This window comes from Biomphalaria glabrata, chromosome 8, assembly GCF_947242115.1.
Source record: "Biomphalaria glabrata chromosome 8, xgBioGlab47.1, whole genome shotgun sequence".
Classification (NCBI taxonomy): Eukaryota; Metazoa; Mollusca; class Gastropoda; family Planorbidae; genus Biomphalaria; species Biomphalaria glabrata.
In genome coordinates, this window is record NC_074718.1 from 11,140,356 (window position 1) to 11,167,238 (window position 26,883).

Below are 26,883 nucleotides of genomic sequence, written 5' to 3' on the forward strand. Positions count from 1 at the left end.
GCTAATAGAGTAGCCTAACTGTACAGTCTATTTTCATATTAAGTACGCATAATTTAAGCAGTGATTAATTTTTTTAGTTTGAGAACCATCCGCCCCTTTCCCTATTTCGGGTCAGTGCCTGTGGTGCTGTCTGCGCTGCTGTAAATCCGTTCCTGGCTCTAGAATGTACATTTAATAAATCAATCTATTTGACTGTATTGACTAGTATTACTGTTTCTACCATGGAACTGAGTCACTCCAGGTATTTCTGATTATTAAGCTAACCGACAGATTACTTTCTTTTTTTTTTGTCGTCTTTTCTCTTTCGGAAGTTCGCTGCGCCTCTGTTGCCTTCTAGATGGTGTGATCAATCTCCTTGCGAGCCACAGTGCGTGGGCGGGAGTTCCGCCTCTGTCTTTCCGTTATATTCCTCTATTATACTCACCTTCATACTTTGAAATGCCAGTCCCATTTCTCTTCTCCCCCTCTGCATCTATCTCTCTATCTCTCTCTTTTAATCTTACTCTTTTTTTCCCCGAATAACATTCTTCACTTGCGATCCCCCTCTAGCCTCGCCAGTTCTGTTACGATCTGCCCTCAAACACCCGCCCTCCCCCCTCCCTCGCGAGCTGTTTATGTATGGACTTTTTTTTTTTGCTATTCCTGCTCTCGCTCTCTCCTTCTTGTGACACAAACATTCGCGCACACGCGCGCACATCCTTTAACTGTTTTTGTGTGAGAGAGGATTATGGGATATACTTTTTATTTGTTTCGTTTCTTTGCTTCCTTTTTTTCCCCCGCTTCCTTTTTTCTTTCACTTCGGTAAAATCTTTGTGGTTAATGTTAGCAATACGAACATAACATCGCCATAGTAAACAAGGACTAAACTGTTTTGGTAGGATTATTTTCATGTGGCTAAGATCTGACACTGTGTCCGCCGAGGTCTGACCGGATAGCTAAGCTGCTTTAGGGACATTAACTTGACCGAAAGGTAAGGTCGATGTTAGTTTGTAGTGCTCAACGTGTGTTTATAATTAAGACAATCTGACAACCACATACCTATTCAACATAGCGTCTGTTTATATAGATGTATAGATATATTTGTAATAGAGGAGACGGGAAAAAAAAAGGGGGGGGGTGAGATAGTTTTGTTATTAGGGCATTAGAAAAAAAAATCGTGTTCATTAGCTTAAAGAAAAAGAAGCAAAGCTTATTTCAACTAATGAACAAAAAATATGGTCATTAAAGAATCTAGGTTAATTTGTTTGTGTATGGTCCGAAATTCACCTCTTAGTTTTAAAAGTACCTTTCACCTTTGTCACTTCTCACTTTGCAGCATCTTTTAAGTCTTTCTATCCACCATTATCCGTCAGTCAGTCATCTGTCTGTCTGTCTGTCTGTCTGTCTGTCTATCTCTATCTATCTATCTATCTATCTATCTATCTATCTATCTATCTATCAATCTATCTATCTATCTATCTATCTATCTATCTATCTATCTATCTATCTATCTATCTATCTATCAATCTATCTATCTATCTATCTATCTATCTATCTATCTATCTATCTATCTATCTATCTATCTATCAATCTATCTATCTATCTATCTATCTATCTATCTATCTATCTATCTATCTATCTATCTATCTATCAATCTATCAATCTATCTATCTATCTATCTATCTATCTATCTATCTATCTATCTATCTATCTATCTATCTATCTATCTATCTATCTATCTATCTAACCCATACTCTACTAATCTACCTTCATACGCTCTCGTTTCTGCTCTCTGTATCCCATTTCTCTCTCTCACTCTCTCTCTCTCTCCTCTCTGCCTCTCTCCAGATATTAGTTATGGATGGAGTTATTCCTGTAGGTGACAGTACAATGCACGAAAACATGTAACGACAGTATAGCACTCCAGTAAGTCTTGACTTCTACCTGCGATAACGTGAGAACAGAATGAGTTAGCGAGGGCATAAAGACGATCAAGTGTCTGAATTAGCAAGGGTATTACAATCTGCACAGTTGGAAGATAGTATGGGGGCAGGGATCAAACCCCGGACCCTCTAGACAAAAATCCAAAGCTCATACCACACGACCAGCACTATTACTTTCTTTTTTTCTTTTCTTTTCGTGTTTTTTAAAACTAAAACGTACAATCTTAAAAAGCAGAAGCGTCGTCAAGGTTAATGTCATTCGGTAGACTACTACTCCAATCAATACTTTCCAAAAATTATTAAAAAAAAAAAAATAAAGTCATCTTTATTATTACTCGAAGAGTTAGTTGGGATATTTAGCTTATGTCAATTTTTTTTTTAAAAAGTGCTTTTGCAATCACATCTTCAGCTACCCTTCGACGGAGAAGATACTTACGTCCTACACTAATCAATAAGTCAATCGTGTTGTGCACCTTAATTAAAAACATCAAAGACTGCTTAGTCATTGTTTTTTTTTCAGTCTGATTCAGGCAACCCGTTATATCCTCTAATGCAGGGGTTCTCAACTTGTGGATCGCGACCCCTTTGGGGGTCGATTGACGATTTCCCAGGGGTCGCCAAAGGCCATCGAAAAATGAATTGCTAGTGTCTGTTCTTCTATTGCTGTGTGTGTGTGCTGGGGGGGGGGGGTCGCGGCAGAGTGGGGGGGTTGTAAAAAGGGGTCGCCGAGCCTAAAAGATTGAGAACCGCTGCTCTAATGGCACTAGGGAAGAAGGATCATTTATATGAATTTTGCTAGCATATGGAATAAGAGATGTGCCTTTAACTTTGTGTCTTTCTGAGAATTTTTAGCGGCCCCCGAAATGGGAAAAGACGCTATTAGTTTTGTGTGAAATGTCTTTCCGTCGGTCCGTCTGTTAGTCCATCCGTCCCGTTTAGATCTCGTGAACTAGAAAAGGTAGTGAAAATCCGACATCATAATATTTTAGACCATTCAAAGATCTGATACAGCGGCTACTTTTTTCTTTTCTAAATGCGATAAATCTAATTTTTAAATCACTTATGCAAGCATTTTTTTTCATAAAAATACACCACTTTTACAACTATTCACTATTAATAGTAACAAACACGGCAGGCTCTTTAGTAGGGGAAAGTACAACCCACCATATTTTAGCACATTTAAGCAAATGGTTTGTGACTTCTTGTTAAATTTTTTTTTTTTTTTTACATTTTCTATTGCTACGTTATGTAGGTTCTGTCATACTAACTACTACATTTATCCAAAAATAATGTTTACTTTTTTAAGAGAAAAAAAATCTATTTAGCATGCATATAAGTTGAACATAATTTAGAACAACAATTAACAAGTAGGTTTTCATATTATCAAGTGAAATGCAATACCACCATAACAGACTAAAATACTTAACCAAAGAAATTTTTTTATATTTGTTTTACAGAAATGCTTTTTTTTTTTTTTTTTTTTTTTTTAAGGATTTGAATAAGAGATTCACCCTTTACAAAACAATTAGCTCAATTAGATATTCATTATAAGACATCAGTTAGGCCAGGTTTGCATTTAACTTCACATTCACTTTCACCTATCCTTTGGTCTGCTGCACCGCTGGGGCACCACACAAGATCTGTGAACCTTCTTTCTCCATTCTTCTCTGTCATTTGTCTTGATAGAATTTAATTCTTATGTTCTTTCTGAAAATATTGATACCTGCCTTTTTACCTGCCTGGATGGACCACTTCGGGGGGCCGATTTTGAGTTTATGTTTCCACACAAACTCTCTTTATAACCTTGTTTTAGATTATGTTTTTGTTTTTGTAAGTTATGGCTCAGCTTTTTATGTATTATTGCTACTTTACTTTTTACAAAGCTTATATCAACTCTTTCTGTACACCTTATTTCTCCCAATAGATTACTTTAATAACTTTCTATTTTCATAAGCGATACACTGAAGGAAGAGGAGGAGGCGTTAGCCCTCGAGGTCAAATTCAGGTCGTTCACCATTTTGTTTTTAATAAATACATTCAAAAAGCGATCACCCAGATACCCCCATCTTTCTCACCTTACTCCTTTCCAACTTGTTCATACAAGTGATAGGATCATAGCGTATTGAGAAAGCTAAAAGCATGGAAATTCGCTAAATAAAACAATAGGTAACTAATTGATACAACTACGTTTAATTTAAAAGCTTTGTTGTTTTTTAAAAGTATTTTAAAAATGTTTTTCTTTTGTCTTCTGTCCTGATGTTTCCCAAATTTAATGATTTTACTAATGGCGTTACTTGAGGCAAATGCAAATATTCTTTTGTTTTTATTTGCAACTTTTCTAGTTTCTTTATGTTTTTTTTTTTAAGTTGAGGAGTTCTAAACAGAGGACACAGATTCGAATATTTTTCAACCAAAGATTAACAATCATTTTATTCATCTTTGTATTTTTTTTTGTGTGGCTTTATTCATGTAAAACGGTCACACACTTCAGTAGCGTAATGTATCACGTGACTTGCCAAACAGTTTTAAGTAATCTATCGTCTGCTAGGTGGGTACAAATGAATTCCACACACTGTGATAGTCGCAAACTGATAAACAGCTCAGACTTACAAGGCATCATTTTTACTATTTTCAGCTCACTTGCCTATACCTATAATAATATTATCGTATTTCTTGCTTATGTAACCTTACAGTGAATAGAATCTTAATTATTTGTTTTATATCAGTAGAGTATGTCTTAAAAAATGTATACAATTTCCATCAAATTCTTTATGATTCAATCGTTTATTAATCAGCTTGGGGAAGAAAGTCTCATTCAAATGTCTTCCTTATCTAAGCTTTAACCCTCTCTATTCGACTTTTAATAGGCCTACTCAAGCGCGAGCACCTATAGTATGCACTGTAACAGTCACTCAGACTTACGCTGCCACTTTATATTTAGTAACTCTTGTGTCTAGAGATAACTCTAGACTCAAAGATTATAATATCCCCTGAAACAGACCAGAGAGCTATAAATAGAAACAGAGATTTGAGACGAAAGAATGGATGGGAAAGATCACCTTTTTTTTCCTCTTTCAAAAAAGATAAGCGGGGTGGTGGGGGAAAGAATGAGAGGAGCCGAAGTGTAGTTGAGGGTGCCCAGTTTTCAAGATCATCCATCTCGTATTTCTGCTGCTAGTAAAAAAAAAATAATAAAAAAAAATTACGTTTTAAAAGAAAAAAGTAATTGGAATAGATAGAATAGATAGATAGAATATAGATAGGATTTTTACGATGATCTTCCTATTGAATTAAGTATTGTCACACTAAAATTCAATCAGAGTAGTCTGTTCTTTGTTTACACTTTGATTTTAAGTTCCTGCTTACCCTTATAGCAATAAAATAGACTCAGAGAGAGAGAGCGAGAGAGAGAGCGAGAGAGAAAGAGAGAGAGGGGAAACAAAATTGTATGAAGAAATATGGTGGCAGTGTAATGAAACCTAAAGAAAACGTAAGAAACTGAAAAGAGAAAGATCAGAAGAGATGTTAAAATAAAGTCAAAACAAGCGCCATATTTAAAGATCACTGTTGCCAACTGTAGAATAAGAATGACCTTGCACCGCAACAAAAGGGATATACAATTTGATTCTACAGTGCTGAAAAGTGTACAGAAATGTTGTAAGGTTTATTTAAATATTTCGGTATATCAATACTAGCATCGCCCAACGGCTACGCCCGTTGATTTGTTCCGAAGCTATATATTGCACATTTTGCCATGGACCCCTTCTTTTTTTTCTTACTTATAACAATACAAATATTAAGGCCCACAAGGAAACGCTCCTCCATGCATACCTATGGCTAGCGAATTCTAGTATTAATTACAAATAATTGAACCGCCCGTAAATTCGAGTATCACTTCTTCTTCAATCCAACACCCCAACACTCAACTCTACTTCATTAACATAATCACCTTCTTTTTGAAGTAACGTCTGTATTATATAAGATAAGAAATAGTCTTATATTCTTGTTTACACTAGTTCTTCTGCTTTTCAGTTCTTATTTCGAAATATTTACTAGTTTCGATGATATTTTTTAATCCTGCACCATTTCTTATTACACCCTGCCAATCTTAATGCTCATATAATAGTTTGGCTGTATTCCTCTTTCTTATTATTATTGTTTCATTTTCAATAAAAACTGCCCGCATTTAAACACTTGACACTTGGAAAGACCCGAGGACAAACGCCATATCCCAAACACACTGACTTCTGGCATGTAAATTTTATCTCACGTTTCTTTCCACCCTCACCCCACCCCCGTCCCTTGAAAAACTTGAATTTTAAAATGTTTCGTCACGCTTTTTAACGCTACTCCTTCCAAACACACTTTTTAACCCTGAATTCGATTACCGGTATCAGTTATTTGGAACCCCCCCCCCAACCCTATAGCATAGAAAATAGTCGTACATAAAACATCTAAGTACTCTTCGCATTTTCAGCTTTTTATCGAAATATTTGAAAAGCTCTCTGATAATTTTTGGCTGAAGCTCTTGTTTATTATAGCCTCCAGCCCATCCAAAGCTCATATATTATTTAGTCCAAAACTCTATCCCCCATTTTAATGCTCCACTAACATAATTTCGGCCCATGATTTATAGTATGTTACGTTGAATTAGAACGGCCTACTTATATCTGGGAAGGTGTGGTGGCTGAGCTGTAAAGCGCCTGGTTTCTGAACGGGCGGTCCCGGGTTCGATTCCTGGTGAAGACTGGGATTTTTATTTCGAGGTCCTTGGGCACCTCTGAGTCTTCCCAGCTCTAATGGGTACCTGACATTAGTTGGGGAAAAGTAAAGGCGGTTGGTCGTTGTGACGTTAACCGTAGGCCACAGAATCATCATCTGCCCCATAGACCACAAGGTCTGAAAGAGGAACTTTTTTTTTTTTTTTTTTTTACTTAAATCGTATTTTTATGGAATAACTCAAGGCCAATAATTTTTTTTTTAAATGCTCATCGATTCTTCTTCTAAAAATGCTTAACTTGGCAACATCACAAATGCCATCAGATTGGTTTAGGGCTACTTAGAAGAAAGAACATGCATGAATATGGAGAAATCATATTCTAAGAATAACATAAAGCCACCATGTTTTGGGATTTGGTCAGATTAGTATTATTACCAGTTGGTCAATTTAGACGACCTAATAGCTAGTGAGTGAAATTCCTGTTCCTGTTTTTTTTCCTAGGAATCGTTCATTATTATTTCAACTTGCATGCATGCTTTACCTTGATTTATCTCGGGGTAGAGTGCGCTACGTCTAATCGTGCAATGCGCCAATTTTGCCGTAAAGTAAGTAAATACATTCAGTGTGCAATAATCGACTCATACAGTTTAAATAATAGTGAATAGTAATTGAAAAACGAAGATCAACAAAGGGAGAAAGCAAGATTTAAAAACAAAGTTTAGAAAAATCGCTCGAAGACAAAGAAAATATTTATTTCCATTGGTGTGCAAATGTTTTTATGGCATTATTAAAAATCAAGTAATTTTTCTCCATGTTTGCATCTGTTGAAGCAATTAAATACTGAAATAGAATTAAAGAAGAGAAATAAATATAGAGAAGCGATGAGGCTATTTAAGGCACCATTTTAAAAAAGTAAAAAATTCTATTTATTTAAAAATATACAATTACATCATCGTTAAAAAAAATGTCTGTGCCACATAAAACGCTAAAACCTCATTGTTGCAAACAAAATCATAATTCGTTTTTGTCAAAGGTAAGAGAATTTACTTTCTAACAAGAACATAAAATGTTATTTTACATTGTACAAGAAAAGGTTCACGGCGTTGTCCGCTTTAGTTCTAAATGTTACAGACATACCTAATACAAACCTTTAATAAAACTTTTGCCCCCCCCACCTCCCCATTGGTGGCGGTGGGTTTAGCTATGTAGAATATTTATATCAAGTATCGCTGGGCTGGAACAGAGATGATTTCTGTAAAGAATGCATATACCTTTCATTGTGGTGTATAGAACAATTTCCTACAATTGCACAGCTGACCGATATTCCTTACACCGGATGCAAAAAAAAAAAACAACAACTAGATATGTTTAAAGCTTTTGTACTCTCACTAATGAAATAATTTGCTTAAACACTCCAAAGTATTCTTTAAAAAATGTAATTAAAAAACGGTTTTCAAACCCCAGCTCATTCTGCAGCCTCCTACACGTTCGTCTGTGTCGTCAAGGTAATATTCCGTCCACTCGTTCACCTTAGCGCAGAGATCTCTGGAAGATACTTCCCCGCACTGGCCTGCGTCACCGTCTGGATACCAGGAGAAGCACATCTTGGTTGTTCTCATCCACAGCGGCGCACTAGACGGTACTTCAATCTTCCAGGACATTCTGCAGCCTCCTGGTCTGCCGTCGGAATTGTCGCGGTAATTCGGCGAGAACTCGTTGACGCCGGCGCAGAGCGATTTCGCTGCCCCACCACCGCACTGACCACCGTCGCCGTTGGCGTACCAACGATAACAGATTCGGACATCGTTAAACCAGGAAGGGTATCCAGTTGAGTGTATCCCCCACTGCATTCTACATCCGCCGCCTCTGCCATCAGTGTCGTCTTTGTAAACTGGAGTCATACTGTTGGGGGTGGCGCAGAGTAAGTTTTTAGCTCCGCCTCCGCATTGTATAACATCTCCATCAGCCCACCAATTATAGCAAAGCTTCGTCGCAGTCTTAAACCAGGTCGGAACTATAATGTGACTCTCTATTTCTCTACCAAGCGACTTAACATCTCCCATCACGAGAACATCCAAACCCTTCAATGCTGTAAGTCTGGTTTGAAGACACCTCAGAATGTTATCGCTGGAGATCTTTCTTGCAGAAGCCATTAACCTTTCCAACTCATCCAGATAGTACCGCAGGACGTAGTTCTCCACAGCTTTCTCCATGGAGCTTCTTTTGTTGCTGTCTGAGATCAAACCACTTAAAGGCTTCAGCTCTCCAGAAAAGAGCCAGGGGTCTTTGCTCACAGAAGGCTGCCACTCGGAGATTCCATTTTGGGTCAAGAGGTTTGTATTACCACCATAGTACCTGACTGTCTGTGTGGTTGAGCGCGTGAAGCTCTCATCCACATTAACCTTTTCAGACACGTGACCACCCTTAGCGGATATGACCTTTAAGTAAGACGCTTTGGCATTGGCTTTGACTTCGTAGTCAGATCTGGAGCTAAAGTAATTGGTCTTCGTCTCCATGACAACCCGGATATAGCCACCGAAGTTTGCCGTATTGAAGTAATGAGTTCCGAACATTTCAATGAATTCGTTGTAAGCATTTGGGTTGCTGTCAAAAGTCCCCGTAAGCTGTGCATCAATAAACATCTGAACGTATCTGTCAAAACCTAAAACCCACTTTGGAACTAAATCAGCTCTGGTGGCAGACTCGAAGGCACCCACATCCGAAATATATCTGGAATTGTTGGTGATAGTGTTCTGCATATCTTTGAAAGACGCACTGGCGGAGAAGGCAAAGTCCCAAATGTTGCCTTCAGCACCGACCTCTGTCATCATTGACCTGCGGACTTCGTTATACGACTTGTAGAGATTGGCACTAGCAGACAACCATCCTCCTGGAAGTGACGTCAGATGCCAGACCTAAACAAAATATTAAAAATGAAAGGAAATAAGAAAAAAAAAAACCATTACGAAGTACTAATGTGAGAGTAAAGAACAAGATAGAGAATGAGTTGGAAATTAGTATCACCTGCAATATTTTATACCAGAGGCGTAGTGAGGGGAAGTGGGCAAGGGATGCACAATGCGCAGAGTTGCGCAAAAAAAAAAAAATATGATTGACTGGAAATGTTCAATTTTTAAAAATTATTTTAACAAACAAACATTTTCACATAGAAAAAAAAATTATTACATTGCTTAATCTGTCTTGTATATTATTGTTATGCTTGTTTTAATCCTATAATAGACTTCAACTCGCATTAAATCGCATGTATTACTGTATTCGTCATTGAATTTTTAAAAAATCAATTAAAAAATTTCAGAAAAACCACGAGTATCCAATTTCTTTCCAGCACATAAAACAGTAAAGTATTTTATAGTAGTAAAATTATGGAAGATATTTTAGCTGGGTGATACATTCTAAGGTTTTGCATGACATTTTTGTCAAATACATTTTATTTATAAGTCTATGTTTCTGTGTGGTTCATGAAAACCAAAAGGGTTTGGGGCGCCAAGTACCTTGCACCGGGCGCACGTTTTGCTCACTAAGCTTCTGTTTTATGCAGTAAAAAACATTGCAACTGTTATAAAATAACTAAAGTCGTAGGGCTAAAGAGATCTGTTGACTGAAAATGATAATACGATGGAAGATATGCATTAAGAAGGTAAAAAATAAAATCCTAGGGTAAGGGGCGCAATTACACATTAAATATTTACCAGAGAGACAGTCAAACAAAGTAGTCTCCCTTGTCCATGGACTGAATTTAACTCATTCGACAAGTGTGCTTAAATTCCTCAATCTGCACAATTTCATATACATGTAGACTACGCCACCTTAGGCCCACTACCTATATAATTGGGTGCTGGACTTTTTTTTAAACAGTGAATGCGCGAGAATTACCATTTTCGTAATTGTGAGGGGGTCTCAAAAATAGAAGCTGAGAACCGCTGTCCTAAATGAAACATAAAAATGTTTACCGAAGTCACGCCAACACGATAACAAGCGCATTTTCATTTGACAAGATCTAGATCTACCTGGTCAGGTAGTTGGTACGTTACTTCTCCTACAAACATTTGGCTAGATCTAGATCTACCTGGTCAGGTAGTTGGTACGTTACATCTCCTACAAACATTTGACTAGATCTAGACCTTGTCAGGTAGTTGGTACGTTACATCTCCTACAAACATTTGACTAGATCTAGATCTACCTGGTCAGGTAGTTGGTACGTTACATCTCCTACAAACATTTGACTAGATCTAGATCTACCTGGTCAGGTAGTTGGTACGTTACTTCTCCTACAAACATTTGGCTAGATCTAGATCTACCTGGTCAGGTAGTTGGTACGTTACATCTCCTACAGTCGTCCAGGTCTTCTTTTCGTCACAGGTAAAGTTGAGGACAGGTCCTTTAAAGCCATTGCTTCCTATATTCAGCGGTATCAGATCCAACTTGGTGATGTCTGCGCCTCTGAACATCTTCTGTATCCCAGGCGGAGGGTTGGAACATAGCGTTACTGCAGTTGATGATGTCCAGAATGTTTGGACCAACACAAGAAACACCAATCGTGCAGCATTTGACATCGCTTTTAATACAGTCTGTATTCAAAATAAATATATAACAAATTTTTTTTTAAAGCAGATAAGACTGATGTCATTTTAAAATCTTAACTAAGGAAAATAGAGAAGGTAAAATTAGACTTTACATGAAGCTTGATACTTTTTTGATTGATAGACCCCAATATTAGCTCATTTCGACAACAGATTAATAGTGTTCCAACGTACCAGAAACCAACTGTTACGTATTAATTTAAAATGTTAAGTAATTTAAAATAAAATCAAGTCTAGGTTAAAGTTAACCTCGGAATTTCCAATGACGTGATATGGTACCTGCCATTCATTTTAAAGTTATTCATCTGATACAGTTTTATATATGTACATTCTGTATATACAGTGATTCCCAGTTCTGTATTTGATTTAAAAATATCTTTCATTTATTGAATCTCTAAGATATTATTTAGTTCTATAGATATACATCTACACAATCCTCGGCATCACAGTTACAAGATACCAGCACCCCTGATACTTCGGCAAAGATCAACTAGCTCAACTAACAAGAGAGAAACTTACAAACCGCAACATTCAGCTCTTTAACATCAAGATCTGTAACTGTGATACCAACTATTTCCTACATATGTTATCTTTTCCGTAGAAAAACTAGAAACTACCAATGTAGAGATAAACTTCCTGTTTACACTTCTCTTGGGACATTGACGCGTACATCTCGTGACACAATCTATCTATCTATCTATCTATCTATCTATCTATCTATCTATCTATCTATCTATCTATCTATCTATCTATCTATCTATCTATCTATCTATCTATCTATCTATCTATCTATCTATCTATCTATCTGTCTGTCTATGTCTGTCTGTCTGCCTGCCTGCATATCTATCTATCTATCTATCTATCTATCTATCTATCTATCTATCTATCTATCTATCTATCTATCTATCTATCTATCTATCTGTTTATCTATCTATCTATCTATCTATCTATCTATCTATCTATCTATCTATCTATCTATCTATCTATCTATCTATCTATCTAACATATCTATCTATCTATCTATCTATCTATCTATCTATCTATCTATCTATCTATCTATCTATCTATCTAACATATCTATTTATCTATCTATCTATCTATCTATCTATCTATCTATCTATCTATCTATCTATCTATCTATCTAACATATGTATTTATCCATCTATCTATCTATCTATCTATCTATCTATCTATCTATCTATCTATCTATCTATCTATCTATCTATCTATCTATCTATCTATCTATCTATCTATCTATCTATCTATCTATCTATCTATCTATCTATCTATCTGTTTATCTATCTATCGAACTTTAGTTTTTTTTATTTACTTATCCATATGTGTTATTTCATAATTTTGTTATCATTTCGGCCATAAATTTACAAAAGAGATGTCTTAATATTCCAAATTTTAAAAATAAAAAGAAATTGCCTCTTTATATTTTTTAAACAATAGATGCTTAGCAAAAAGAAAACAAATTTATATATTTATATTTATTGACAAAGTATAAAAATGTGTAATTAAGTTACAAATATAATGGTCCTACAGAGGACACTCACCTGTCAGTCCTGTCCTCTCATTTCTGAAGTAAACAAGTAGCGTACAGAGCTGTGGTATCTACACCTAAGCTTGAAATTGTGGGGTATACGGCTGTATCCTACATGCTAGTAATTTTAAACGGTAAAGAACCGGAAGTTGTCACTGATAGAAATCTCGTATCAACTAGAACGTTATTTTCTGCGTTGTTTTTTTATTTGGATGTCAACAAAAAATCCTTTTAAAAATGGACATCTGTGTGTGTGTGTGTGCGCCTCGGGGCGTCTCTTTAAAACAGGACTTATTGAACGACATTTTATCAGGTTTGATCCTGACGAGTGGCCTCAATGCAAATTCGCTTTTGTCTATTCAGCAATAATACATTAATAACACTAACAGACGAGTAGACACATAAATAACAGACTCTGTTTACACTAACAGCAGGCAAAGTACGGTTTAGGTTCAAGTACTAATGTTAAAGTTGATGTAAAGGTCATCCGTTTCTGTGACCTACGGTTTACGAGGGTGTCATGTGGCCAGCACAACGACCAATCACATTTATTTTCTCTAACTAATGTTGGGTACCCATTAGAGCTGGGTAGACTCAGAGGCGCCCAAGGATCCCGAAATTCAAAATCCCAGTCTTCACCTGGATTTGAACCCGAGACCCCCTGTTCTGAAGCGAAGCGCTTTACAGCACAGCCTCCGCGCCTCCATATGTACTGATGTATCCAAGTTATTTGTAAAGATTTCTGAGATGTTTCATTTTTTAATAAACATATCCAAACTGCGCCCCTTAAAGGTTCTGTCCACAATACCCAGGGCCGCATTTAGACTCGATAAAGCCCTAAGCTGTTGGACATATGGGACCTTCTGTAATCATATAAGGCAATTTACTCCTTTGCTATTTTTCTTCGAAACAATATTTGTTGGAGTGGAGACCCTAACCTATAGCATATCTTGCCAATAAGGCCATTTCAGTATTGACACTACATAATTAAATGTAGAGGCTCAGTTCCATTGGTTTCGACTGTCTTATTTGGATGATTTGGGCATTGGCATACTTGTCGTAATTTTATATGGCCCAAAGGTGGGGAAAAAAAAAAAGAATGTGTCACGTGACTCCTTACAACTTTCAGTATTTCTAGCTAAGTGTTGTTGTTTTGTCTCCCCTTACGATGTGCCTATCATCTCACTCTGTGTGTCTGATACAATGTATAATGTATTTAATACTTTATTTCTACAACTTTCTATTCCTTGAATCATGTCGAAAATTAACACATTTATTCACTGTACACAACAAAACATGAATCAACAACAACAACAAAAAAGATGAATTGCTTAAATAATTAGTGGTAATTAATTATTTTGTTTTATACCGAAAAAGGAAAATAGAATTGATATATGTGGGTTTTTTATGTGGAGTTCTCTCTCCCCCCCCCCCCAGATAAGCACGCTTTGTTGTTTTTCTTTTCAAAATATTTTTTTTCATATTTTTAAAACATCATTTTTTGTGTGACCTGAAAACATTTTTGGCAGTACTCAATGATAAAATCTTTTTGTTTTTTTTCTTTAATTGTTATACTTTATATAAAGAATGAATAGCAAAACTTTATTATGTTCTAGTTATGTTATAGTTTCAGCTTTTGCTGTATTTTAGTACTACAATCTTTGAGCATAGTTATTACAGATATAGTCTTTTTTTACTAACCAAGCCATTCATGTTGATACCATTGTCGCAAACTATTTTTCTTTCTTTTTTTTAAGTAGCGCGATGAAAGGAGAAAGACTTAAAACTTGAAGATATTTTATTTAGTCTCCATGACAGCGCGAATCGGTCTTTTAAATTGCTGAAATAGTTTGTGCCGAAAGTATTTCTAAGGTGGTTCTATACTGTTGGGTTTGTCTCGAACGTGTCATTTATATGGCAAGGTCAAGAACCCAGATTGGAACTAAATCAGTCCTAGTCGCTGACTCAAAAGATTTGCATTCGCAGTTAGCCAGTCTCCTGGGAGTGAAGTCAAAATGCTAGACCTAACTAGATTCAAACAATTTTAAAATATAAATACATTGATTTTGAATAAATGCATACATTCTGAATTACAATGAACAATTTTTCCAACATGTCAGAAATATCCATAATTATCAAGAGATTTATCACTAAAACTGGTCTACAATTTTAGTGCGTGTTTATTAAATCTTAAAAAGGGGAGGGGGTGACGCTTGGCCTCCGAATCTCGGTGACTGGGAATTTTAATTTCGGAATTTTTGGGATGCCCCTAAGTCCAGCCAACTGTAATATGTATATCAGATATTAGATGTGTTAGGTAAAGGCGTTTGGTCGTTGTGATGGCCACATGACACCCTTGTTAACAATCGGCTATATGGATAACCTTTATATCGTCTTCCCTATAAATTGCAATGCCTGAAAGGGGTGATTTACTTTTGTGTATTAAAAGCTTAGTCATTTTATTTGACTTCATGTCATCGATGTTTACGCAGAGGAAACCTCAAATAATAAAACTTTTGACTACTCAATCTTGTTTCAAAAGTGGTGTACATGTATTTGTATAAAAGATATATAAAAAAGTTTGTAAATTTTATATTATATTTTGAGCATCCTAAAGACGCTGCTAAAATCAGATTACTAAAAAGCGCTTTTACTTTTTGAATTCCCAATCTCAAATAACGGACGGTCAGCACAAAGCAAGGATTTCATATGAATGAAAAAACAGTTGAATTGTTAGATTTATATACTGTCTCTAAAACAGGTATGACTTGATAGGACAGCTTTCACATTTCAATAAATGCCATTAACTGTACATTAGTGCAGGTAAATGTCTAATAATGAACGACCAAATAATCATCAACAAAATGGCAGAACAAAATAAAACGTTTCAATCCAAACATGTCAAGAGAGATAAGATATGTATTTGTATTGGTGTGCAAATTATGTTTATATGGGATTTTCAATATCATATACATTTTCTCCATGTTTACGTAATGATATTTAGAATTGAAAAGAAATTTTTTTAAGCAATAAAATACAGAAAGAGAATATACATAAGTTCAGTGATATGGTGAAAATATAGTTAAAACAGAAGGAAATGATGCATACAAAATGGTGAAAGACTATAATTAATTTGCAATCTATCTATCTATCTATCTATCTATCTATCTATCTATCTATCTATCTATCTATCTATCTATCTATCTATCTATCTATCATCTATCTATCTATCTATCTATCTATCTATCTATCTATCTATCTATCTATCTATCTATCTATCTATCTATCTATCTATCTGTCTGTCTGTCTGTCTGTCTGTCATTAATGTAGGGCGTTGCCAGTGCTGTTGTCAAAGAAATATTCCTGTGAAACTTAAAGTTTATCTATATTGACAACAGACATATACCTTACATCGTGTTGTATACATGAGATTTTAGAAAACATTGCATAGCTTATCAGCCCTGCTGGTATTTATTACATCGAAACAGTATTTTAAAAGTCTAGATATGTTTACAGCTTTTTACTATTAAAGATTACATTTATTTTTTCACATTTGAAGAGCACTTTTTTAAGAACTCAAATTAAAATATGGTTTTCAAACCCCAGCTCATTCTGCAGCCTCCTCCGCGGCCGTCTGTGTCGTCACGGTAATATTCAGTCCACTCATTGGCCGTAGCGCAGAGATCTCTGGACGATACTTCCCCACACTGGCCTGCGTCACCGTCTGGATACCAGGAGAAGCACATCTTGGTTGTCCTCATCCACAGCGGCGCCGTCGACGGTACTTCAATCTTCCAGGACATTCTGCAGCCTCCCCCACGGCCGTCGGAATCGTCGCGGTAATTCGGCGAGAACTGGTTGATGCCGGCGCAGAGCAACTGTGCTGCCCCACCTCCGCACTGTCCACCGTCGCCGTCGGCGTACCAACGATAACAGACTCGGACGTCGTTGAACCAGGATGGGTATCCAGTTGAGTGTATCCCCCACTGCATTCTACATCCGCCGCCTCTGCCATCGGTGTCGTCTCTGTAAACTGGAGTCATACTGTTGGGCGTGGCGCAGAGTAAGTTTTGAGCTCCTCCTCCACATTGTCCGCCATCTCCATCTGCCCACCAATTATAGCAAAGCTTCGTCGCTGTCCTAAACCAGGTCGGAACTAAAATGTGACTCTCGATTTCTTTACCAAGCAACTCAACATCTACCATCGCGAGGACAGGCAAAGCCTTCAATGCTGTAAGTCTGGTTTGAAGGCTGTTCAGAATGGTATCGCTGGAGACCTTTCTTGCAGAAGCCATTAACCTTTCCAACTCATCCAGATAGTACCTCAGGACGTAGTTCTCCACAGCTTTCTCCATGGAGCTTCTCTTGTTGCTGTCTGAGATTAAACCACTTAAAGGCTTCAGCTCTCCAGAAAAGAGCCAGGGGTCTTTGCTCACAGTAGGCTGCCATTCGGAGATTCCATTTTGGGTCAAGAGGTTTGTATTGCCACCATAGTACCTGACTGTCTGAGTTGTTGAACTTTTGAAGCTCTCATCCACGTTCGTTCTGTCATTCACGTAACCGCCATTAGCGGATATGACGTTTAAGAAAGACGCTTTGGCATTGGCTTTGACCTCGTTGTCAGATCTGGAGTAAAAGTAATCGGTTTTCGTCTCCATGACAACCCGAATGTAGCCGCCGAAGTTTGCTGTATTGAAGTAATGAGTTCCGAACGTTTCAATGAATTCGTTGTACGCAGTTGGGTTGCTGTCAAATGTTCCGGTGAGCTGTGTATCAATAAACATCTGAACGTATCTGTCAAAACCTAAGACCCACTTTGGTACTAAATCAGCTCTTGTTGCAGACTCGAAAGCGTATTAGTGATAGTGTTCTGCATCTCTTTGAAAGACGCACTCGCGGAGAAGGCAAACTTCCAAATGGAGCCTTCACCACCGACGTCTCTTGTCATGGATGTGCGCACCTCTTCATAGGACTTGTAGAGATTGGCATTCGCAGACAACCATCCCCCTGGAAGAGACGTCAAATGCCAGACCTAAAGATTCGTTTAAAAAGAAAGAAGGTATACTAATGAACCATTACAAAGAACAAATTGTATTATATCATTTCAACAAGAACAAAAGGAGAAAAACTATTAATGTGCACATAGGAGGTGGGGGGGGGGTGAGAGAGGTAAAATTTTCCGTTTTACTAAAAAAAAATTTACAATATATGTATTTCTAAATGCGTGATATCAGTATGATGTGTAATAGTTATATACATATAGACATAACTAGAATTATAACACGTTTTGTTTTAATCCATTCCTCCTGAAGATGGTCTGTAATTGCTCATCATATCTATATATTGGAAATGCTTCATTATTGCAAGGAGTCTTTGCAGTGAGATCAGATTCTTCTATTAACATTCCAGTTAATAATTTCCACATAAAATGTTTATGTGCGTCTTTTTATTTATTTATTGAACTCTTTACTGAATATAGTGAAACATTTCAGTCTTAGTGTAGCAATACCCAAATTTGAACCGTCTTTGAAACAGCCGTCCATAGATAAGGTTCCACCAAGTTTCCAAGAAGAGTTTGCAAGCTAAAAAGAGGAATTGTTAACAACAACAAAAAAAGCAGGTCGTAGGGCGAAAGACATTTGTTTGTCCTCGAACAATAGTGCAAAAAGAAGGTCTGTGCTTGAACTGTCGCGACAAAAGTCCGAAGTTAAAAACCTACCCGCTCTCATCCTCTTCAGCTGCAGGTTTGGGATATCTTATCTTACAAATTACAGACGTTACTTCTAAATCAGCAAATGATGTCCTACGAGTGTTACGCTAGAACCTGTCCTACTCTCGGACTTAATAATCTTAAATCCTGAACGAATGCCTGAAACTTCTAAAATAAAATACTTATATTACTTTCTGAATGTCAAGTTAACCTCTAAGTCAATAAGTATACAAATAAACGTTTACGTAGCACGCCTCTCTCACCACAGAAACGTGTCTTTTAGTGGCCTAGGAATTTGACATCATTTGGGGGCCATGGGGGGGGGTTGCTTTACTGCATTTTGACATTTGAGATCATGACATGAGATATGGAGTAATATTTAATGTAAACAAAATATCGAACACTCATTTGGGATTTTCAGATTCTCCCCCCCCCCCAACCCCCCACCATAGCTACGCCACTGATGTATTCTGCTTGACTAATTTTTTTGGCTGTTGCTATTTTACATTTTTAATATTTTTTTCGCGGAAAATGTCTGTGATCAAGAATGAGTAGAAAACAATATTACAAAGAGAGGTTCTGCTATCACAAGAAACTCATAGGCGGCCCACCCATGGACAAAGAATATTCAAACCAAGGTCTTATTTTGATTTTCTAAAGTATTACAATTTTAAATCATTTGGTTTTTGGTTTTTCGTTTTTTTTTCTAAACCTAACAAAAAATAAACAAACAATTATACAAAATTAGCCTTTTAGAACTTTCGGTAAGAAAACTAAGTACATAATATGTCAGAAGCGAGATTTCAGATAATCAATTGTTGCCGTTTTTAACTTGAAAAAAAAACCCTGATTAATCTATTATCGATAATGAGAATTAAAATAGAGTTCTTAAGTAATTTTACACTTAAAATCAAAAGCTTTTAAACATTTGAATTGTCGGATTTCCAAATGCTCTTATGTTACATCAGACGAAGAGAGAGATTAACAATATCAAGGTTTTTTTTCTTCGGTGAAAAGGGCACTTAACTACTCCTTAGGTAAAAGGCGGAAAATAGAATATCATGGAATTATGCAATTGTCCTTTCAAGCGGAAGTAATTGCAATAGCTTTCAGTAACAGAAAATTAAATTATGAATAGCTTATGGATTGCCTATACAATATACATACTTTTCATATTTTAGGGTAAATTTTATAAATGGCATTGACACAATTTATCTTGATTAAGAACTGAAGGTTAAGTTAACTTCTGCTAGGGTAAGGGACATAATTACATTTTTGTATGTTTTGTATGAAAGTGGTCTCCCGAGTCTGTGGCTCTTGCTATTATACATGATACTGAGATCATGTATTTAGATTTATATATATTGTACATTTTGTTAGTAAATACTAAATGTGTTTTAATAATTTCCGTATGGTGCCAATATCTTAAACATGTTAACTATGTTAGAGTAACCTGCAAGTTGCACATTCTTTAGCACAATTCATCTATATCAGGGGTTCTCAGCCTGTGGGTCGCGACCCCCTTGGGGGTCGATTGACGATTTGCCAGGGGTCGCCAAAGACCATTGAAAAAATGGATTGTTTTTGTCTACTCTTCTATTGCTGTGTGTGTATGCGGGGGGGGGGGGCGGCAGAGTGGGGGATTGTAAAAAGGGGACGCCGAGCATAAAAGGTTGAGAACCGCTGATCAATATACTCTGTGCTACGGAAACAAACTTTTGTTTAAGCGTGGTCGAGAGGCTAAGTACGCTTGAACAAGGCTTGTCTAGCCTACCCATGAACGGGGCTCGAGGTTCGACTCCTGACTCGAGCAGAGTTGTGTTTACCATTGGTCCACAAATGAGATTGGACCATAGCGCTCTGAGCATGCTATAAGCATGAAAGTAGCGCTATATAAAAGCTATAATTTATTATTATTTACTGAGTGGCTGAAGACAGCAATGCAAACCTCCTCCTAGGTACCCCCTCCCCCCCCCCCTCCACGGGTCCACAAATGAGATTGGATCATAGCGCTCTGAGCATGTTATAAGCATGAAAGTAGCGCTATATAAAAGCTATCTTTTATTTATTTAAGCACTGTGGGAGGTTCGGACTAGGAAGTAAATTATCTCCAACTCTGAAGGAACAACAGAAACATGCATAACATAAACATTGAATGGCATACGTAGATAGACACGTAGTCAGCAAGAGTTTCACATGTCCACAACACTTCAAAATCCTTCCCGCCCCCTTCCTTAATGACATGCACCTTTTTTTCTATAAGGATGCATGCTTTGTATACATAGGAACTTCTAGGATACATTTCTGCAGCTCAGAATGCGAGGAATCGTTTGGAGTCGGAAAGGGGTCCACACCCTTTGCACCTCACTAGAGGAGAGTACAGCCCAATATCAGACCCACGCGCCTGAATTCCCCCTTTTCGTCTGGAGGGGACTGTCACAAACAAAAGTGGAGAATCGCTCTCCTAATAGAATGATTAAATAGTGTCACACTGACCCGCGTACAACAATAATAACAACCGAACTAAATGTACCTGGTCAGGTAGCTGGTACTTTACGTCACCTGAGGTCGTCCATGTTTTCTGTTCCTCGCAGGTAAAGTTTAGGACAGGTCCTTTAAAGCCATTGCTCCCGATATTAAGCGGTATCAGATCCAACTTGATGATGTCTACGCCCCTGAACATCTTTTGTATCCCAGGCGGAGGGTTGGAACATAACGTTACTGCAGCTGATGGTGTCCAGAATGTTTGGACTAACACAAGAAACACCAACGCTGTAGATGTGGACATGGCTCCTACTATTCCTTCAGCAGTCTGTAATTAAAGTAGCAAAATAACAAGCATTTTTTTGTTTTTGAGTAGGCAAGTCATTCTATCTATCTATCTATCTATCTATCTATCTATCTATCTATCTATCTATCTATCTATCTATCTATCTATCTATCTATCTATCTATCTATCTATCTATCTATCTATCTATCTTTCCATCCATCCATCCATCCATCCATCCATCTATCCATCCATCCATCCATCCATCCATCCATCCATCCATCCATCTATCTATCTATCTATCTATCTATCTATCTATCTATCTATCTATCTATCTATCTATCTATCTATCTATCTATCTATCTATCTATCTATCTATCTATCTATCTATCTATCTATCTACCTATATTATATATATATATATATATATATATATATATATATATATATATATATATATATATATATATATATGTCTGTCTGGCTTCGTTTATAAATTTAAATTATGTCTACACATACACATTTGTTATTACTTAGTTGTACTGTCCTAACTTCACGACTAACAAGACTGTAGGTCTATAGTTTTAAATTAACAAAACAACAAATTAATACGTCTATATTTCTCTTGAAAAAAAAGTGTTTATGTATGCAGAAACTATAAAAATATGCTATGAAGTAACGAATATGACTCAGTTTTACACAGAACACTCACCTGTCACCTCGCAGTTCAGAAAATGAACTTAAAAACGTACAGAGCTAAGGTATTTAAACCTAAACTTAGGTAATAAAGAGGAGGAGCTACGTCTGTATCCTGCTAGGTAATAAGGTAACATGTCACGGAACCGGATGTTGTCATTGATAGAAATCTCACGTCAACTGGAAAGTTGGTATTTGCGTTGTTTTGTTTGAACAAATAGTCCGATACAAAAATTATGGGATGTTGACATCTGTGTGACGAGAGAGATTGTCGTTGACTTAATCATAGTTGCCTGGGGCGTCCCCTTAAAACATGACCTATTAAAATGACATTTTTAAAAATCAGATTTGGTCCTGCTGACAGTGGCCTCAATTTACCTTTGTCTTTGTTTACTCAGCAATAATACTTAAATAGCAATACTAGTTTTTTATAAGCATAATTACACATATCTATTTCGTGTAGATTAATATCAGGTAATTAAGGTGTCATCAAGAACACATGAGGACTAGTAATGCACCATTAATCACTTTAGTTAATGATGACTGAAAGGCTTAACTAGTCACGTCATTTTTATCATTCAGACTTTTATTTTTGGTCTTGTAATGTCTAAAACATCACTAATGGTTTTTGCGACTTTCAAGCTTTTGTTTCATTACCATAATTAAAAATGAAGTTGTTTTTTTTTTAATTCCTTTTTACTAGTAATGTGTATTTTTTACCCACTTTTTTTTGGTTATGTTTGCATCATGCACTTATACCAAACTTTTATATGTTTCAATATAGTTTAAAGAATATAGGAAGGCTTGGTGGCTGATTGGTATAGCGCTTGACTTCCGGAGTCCTTGGTTCGAATCATGGTGTAGACTGGGATTTTAACATTCGGGATTTTTTAGGGCGCCACTGAGCCCACCCAGCTTTTATGGGTACCTGACATTAGTTGGGGAAAAGTAAAGGTGGTTTGTCTTGTGCTGGCCACATGACACCCTAGTTAAAAACGTGGGCTGTAGAAACAGATGACCTTTACATCATCTGCCCTATAGATCACAAGATATGAAAGGAGAACTTTACTTTAAAGAATATAGAATACATTTATCAATAGTTCTTCCATCATAATGAGCACAATCTCATTTGCCATGCTCTCTAAGATGTGTGTGAAGTCCGATCTTGTGAAAACTTTAATAAAATCACTAAATTTAGAGAAGCTTCAGGACAGAAGACTAAAATGTATAATGTCTAAAGAATTTTGTTAGGCGTTGTGTGCTTCACACTATCAATTAGCCCTTTCGGCTTTCAAATTAGCGTAACATTTGCAGGTTCGGGCTACCTGTTAAATCGAACTCTGGCCGTTGACTTGAAGTAGTCTGTTGACTTCGAGTTGATCCTTCACTGTGATACGACAAGTTGACTGACTGTTCAAGCGGGGTGGCCAATAAAGAGATAGATGTCTAATTTGGGTTAGTATAATTTGTACTGATCAGATGATAGGTTGCGTGTTTCTGTACTCGCAGTATTAATTGTGAGTTCGTGGCCACAGACGTTCAGATCAAGACACTTCACAATAAAGTAAATCAACAGGTGTGTGTATAAATAATTTGAATATAACTGTTTAATATTGAACGGGAGCAGTCTAGTCTCACTTGCTATAAGTATAATACACGATTCTTCTTCTATGAAAGCCTAGCATCAACTGTCCTTTTATCTATATCTAATTTCAAGCTTTGTATAAATGTCGTCATGATTGGTGCATTCACCTAAAAGTGCCTCTTTTCATAATCCATGACTCGATGTCTAAAGTCATCCTTCAAGGTACAGTGGCGGGAGCACAAAAAAAGCGTCGTCCAAAGAAAAGCTGGTTGGACAATGTAAGAGAATTGACCAGCCTCTCTCTTGATATGCTAAGAACAGCTGGTGTTGGATGAATTTGTTACGCAAAATGTCACAGTACCCCTACAGTGAAAGTTAAGGGACAGATAATGATGATGATGATGATGATCTATAGCACTTAAAAGATACAATTATTATTCTGCGCATCTCAGAAATCCAAACACGTAGCTTACGTTTAACTTTAAGTTTGGCATCACTGTTGTCAGTGATATACGTTTTTTGTACTAAACATTTGCAAATCTAATTAACAAACACACCTACATTATTTTGGTGAAAAGATTTCCTAGGCTCATAACTATAGCCCCACATCTAGATCTAGATAATTGTTGTTTTTATTTTCCATTTTACTATGATTCTTTTCAATCATTAGGAAAATAATTCACTGCTTCTTGTCATCTCAGGTTGAAATGGTTGGCGGTAGGAATAAAACGGTCCAAAAGGTAAAAATCTGATAATGCTCTACCTGAAAAGAATCTTGGATATCATTCCTCTTCTCCTAAGCCAGAATCTGGCACTTAATGGCACTAGATGAGCATCGCGAACAACTTGATGAAGAATTGCAAAGACAAATTCTAGAAGTTTGTAAAATTACTATCCAAGTACAATGGACTCCTGAAAGACCATCTACTCTGAACCAAGCTAGCTCCTGACCGAAGACGTGCATTGCCATATTGTGTACCTAGGAAGCAAATATTTCTCGATTATTTTGACAGCACACAAGACTTCTCACAACTGAATCAATGTTCCCTAATGTTAAGGTCACTTTGCCAAGGATAATGACGGGGTACACATTTTTTAGTCTTTCATTGACATCGTCTCAATTCATTGTCTGCACGAACCATTCTCTGAGTTTGTAAAGAATTCGGTTGGCCGAAGCTGAAATCAATTCAGTATCATTTTTTGGTATACTGGACAGTTTGCACAACTTTTCTTAACTTCAGCATACAGCTAGTAAGTCCTCACCAAAATAATCGGAACTAGCCTTAATGCGCTTTGTTAAAACACACTGCAGCGCCAGATGAGAGGTCGTCAGGATGGTAATGGATTAATTTCCAAAAATTATTTACAATCTGTAAAGAAATTCACTAGTACAGATGAAAACAGTTTCTATACAGTCTTCATTTTTTCACCTACCTTGGGTTTTGGGCCCCTGTATTTACTGAAATAAAGGACGCAAGTCTACCTTCAAAAATAGAGATTGTCAATTCAAGACAGCGCAATGGAACTCATTCCCCAATCGTAAACAAACAACATTTTGCCACGTGATTCTCTATATCTTCTATACAAATTACGCAATCCTTAAAGGCTGTCACGTGATACGTAATTTTCATTGTTTTATCAATATTATCACGTGGCTAAATGTTGTTTGTTTACGAAAGGTGAATGAGGTCCATTAAATGGAAAACACTAAAAACACTTTAAGCTTGTAGCGTGACAACATCGCTGGAGCCAGTGTTACCTTTCCCGAAAGCATGCGCTCAGATTTGGTGCGCCACTTGTTAGGTCTTGTTCTATGAAGAGACTCTTTTAACAAAACATCAACATGAAACGTCAACGTCATAGTTTATAAATAATTTCATCTTCATGAACTCTGTAAACACTATTTAGTTTCCATTCCTCCATTTTGGTTCTTTCCTTTCAACATGCATTCGCACCATTCCACATTTACACTACGATGTGAACGTAACAACGGGTAATTATCTCAAGGTTTTTTTTTTTAAAGCATTTACAAACACAATAAATAATAATAATAAAAATAGTAAAAATAGTTAAAAAAAAAAACGCAATGACCTGAATTCGAACTTGAGACTCACGCCTCCTCGGGCCGACATGCTAACCACTCTGTTAGCGAGGTATTTATGACTAACGAAGATTGTATTGTTATATATTGTTTGTTTCAATTTAGAACGGCGACATATAAAGAGGACTAATTCAGTTTACACCACCAGTTCAGTCAAGTACAATTTCTTTTCCTTATTCGAGATACTAAACAAAAAAAAATTAATTACCAATAGTTAATTGAGTGTTTTTTTTTTCCATTTTATTGCTGTCAGATAAAAGAAATAATTGCGCGAAATTTCTGCTTGATCCGAGATTTGGTGTCGGAGAAATAAGGTATAAGGTACACATGTACTAACTTTTTACCAGACAGACAGAGTTAACATAAACTTTCTAAAGGAATTAATTACGTCCTACGCATTTCATGTGTCAACCTAGTCATGCATGTTAATGAGTGCATTAAACTCTGTTAACTATATTCGTCTAGTAATGTTATTAAAAATATACTTTTTGAGTGTCCTATCGACTATCAACAGTTAACAGAATTATTTTTCATTTAAAAATATTATTAACACATATTAACATTACGCGCAATGGCGTAGTTTAAATATATTATTGAAGATTTAGGAAAATATCCAATAATATTGTTGTAGCTCCACTCCCACGCCGACACTGATGGTGCTCATCAGAGCACCGTTTAACACGAGTACGAGAAGACAAGTTGATTCTACAGGAAAGACTGTTGTAGATCCGGCTGAAGGTTATTGGAGTCTAAACTGTCTGGGTCTTTAATGCCGTCCTGCATGATATTAGTGAGCTCCTTGTAGGACCTGGAGCGACACTGGATAGTCTGTCCGTGGTTTGTTCTGGTGTTCAGTAGAACTTAGACATTACTCCCTGTGACTTGATAGCTGAAGTCCATATCCATCTGTTTGTTTATAGCTATAACTAAATACATAGTCTAGTATTACCTCCTTCCTTTCGTTGAGTGCTTGCCTTAGATTTACTACAAATATCTTTTTTAGCGTTCCCCGAAAGGGGAAAAGACGTAATTAGTTTTTTGTGGCCTGTCTGTCAGTCCGTCCCGTTTTGACAGTGGCGTAGCTAGGGTAGTTGATGCCCTGTGCGGCAGTTCCTCATGATGCCATCCAAAAAAAAAAAAAAGTTGCTTAGTCACAAACAAACTTCAAGTTCCCTCCAAATATTTTAATGTGTATCTTGGCCACCTTATAAGGAAGCTTGAGTACGAATCCCGAC

At 36.7% G+C, this 26,883-nt stretch overlaps 2 protein-coding genes and 1 pseudogene across 6 annotated transcripts in view; 1 reads left to right on the plus strand and 2 right to left on the minus strand.

The window, feature by feature from the left end:
* Window positions 1-652: 652 nt before the first annotated feature.
* The window catches only part of LOC106078545 (uncharacterized), a 171,731-nt gene continuing 145,500 nt past the window's right edge, over window positions 653-26,883 (plus strand). For all 4 annotated transcript variants that reach the window (XM_056037951.1, XM_056037950.1, XM_056037952.1 and 1 more), the window contains exon 1: window positions 653-970. The gene's annotated coding sequence lies outside the window, so the exon portion shown is untranslated. The remainder of the gene's footprint in view (window positions 971-26,883) is intronic.
* Window positions 7,373-12,995, minus strand: LOC106078544 (perivitellin-2 67 kDa subunit-like). 2 transcript variants are annotated; one of them, XM_056037947.1, is made up of 4 exons: window positions 12,803-12,995; window positions 10,962-11,231; window positions 8,102-9,557; window positions 7,373-7,482 (listed from the first exon to the last, which is right to left on the minus strand). In XM_056037947.1, exons 2-4 carry the CDS (start codon window positions 11,214-11,216, stop codon window positions 7,430-7,432), a joined length of 1,764 nt encoding a protein of 587 aa, XP_055893922.1. In that variant the 5' UTR covers window positions 11,217-11,231; window positions 12,803-12,995; the 3' UTR covers window positions 7,373-7,429. The 2 variants fall into 2 exon arrangements, with proteins under 2 accessions (XP_055893922.1, XP_013094890.2); XM_013239436.2 differs by having other exon boundaries at window positions 7,373-9,557.
* LOC106078543 (perivitellin-2 67 kDa subunit-like) lies at window positions 15,365-25,444 on the minus strand (annotated as a pseudogene).

Excerpts from the sequence above, each read along its gene's own strand:
- LOC106078544 (XM_056037947.1), bottom strand. The coding sequence starts at position 11,216 with ATGTCAAATGCTGCACGATTGGTGTTTCTTGTGTTGGTCCAAACATTC. Across the intron at positions 9,558-10,961 it reads CGTACCAACTACCTGACCAG|GTCTGGCATCTGACGTCACT; the intron begins GTAGATCTAGAT and ends TATTTTGTTTAG. Across the intron at positions 7,483-8,101 it reads AGGCTGCAGAATGAGCTGGG|TATTTAATTGCTTCAACAGA; the intron begins GTTTGAAAACCG and ends ATTCTATTTCAG.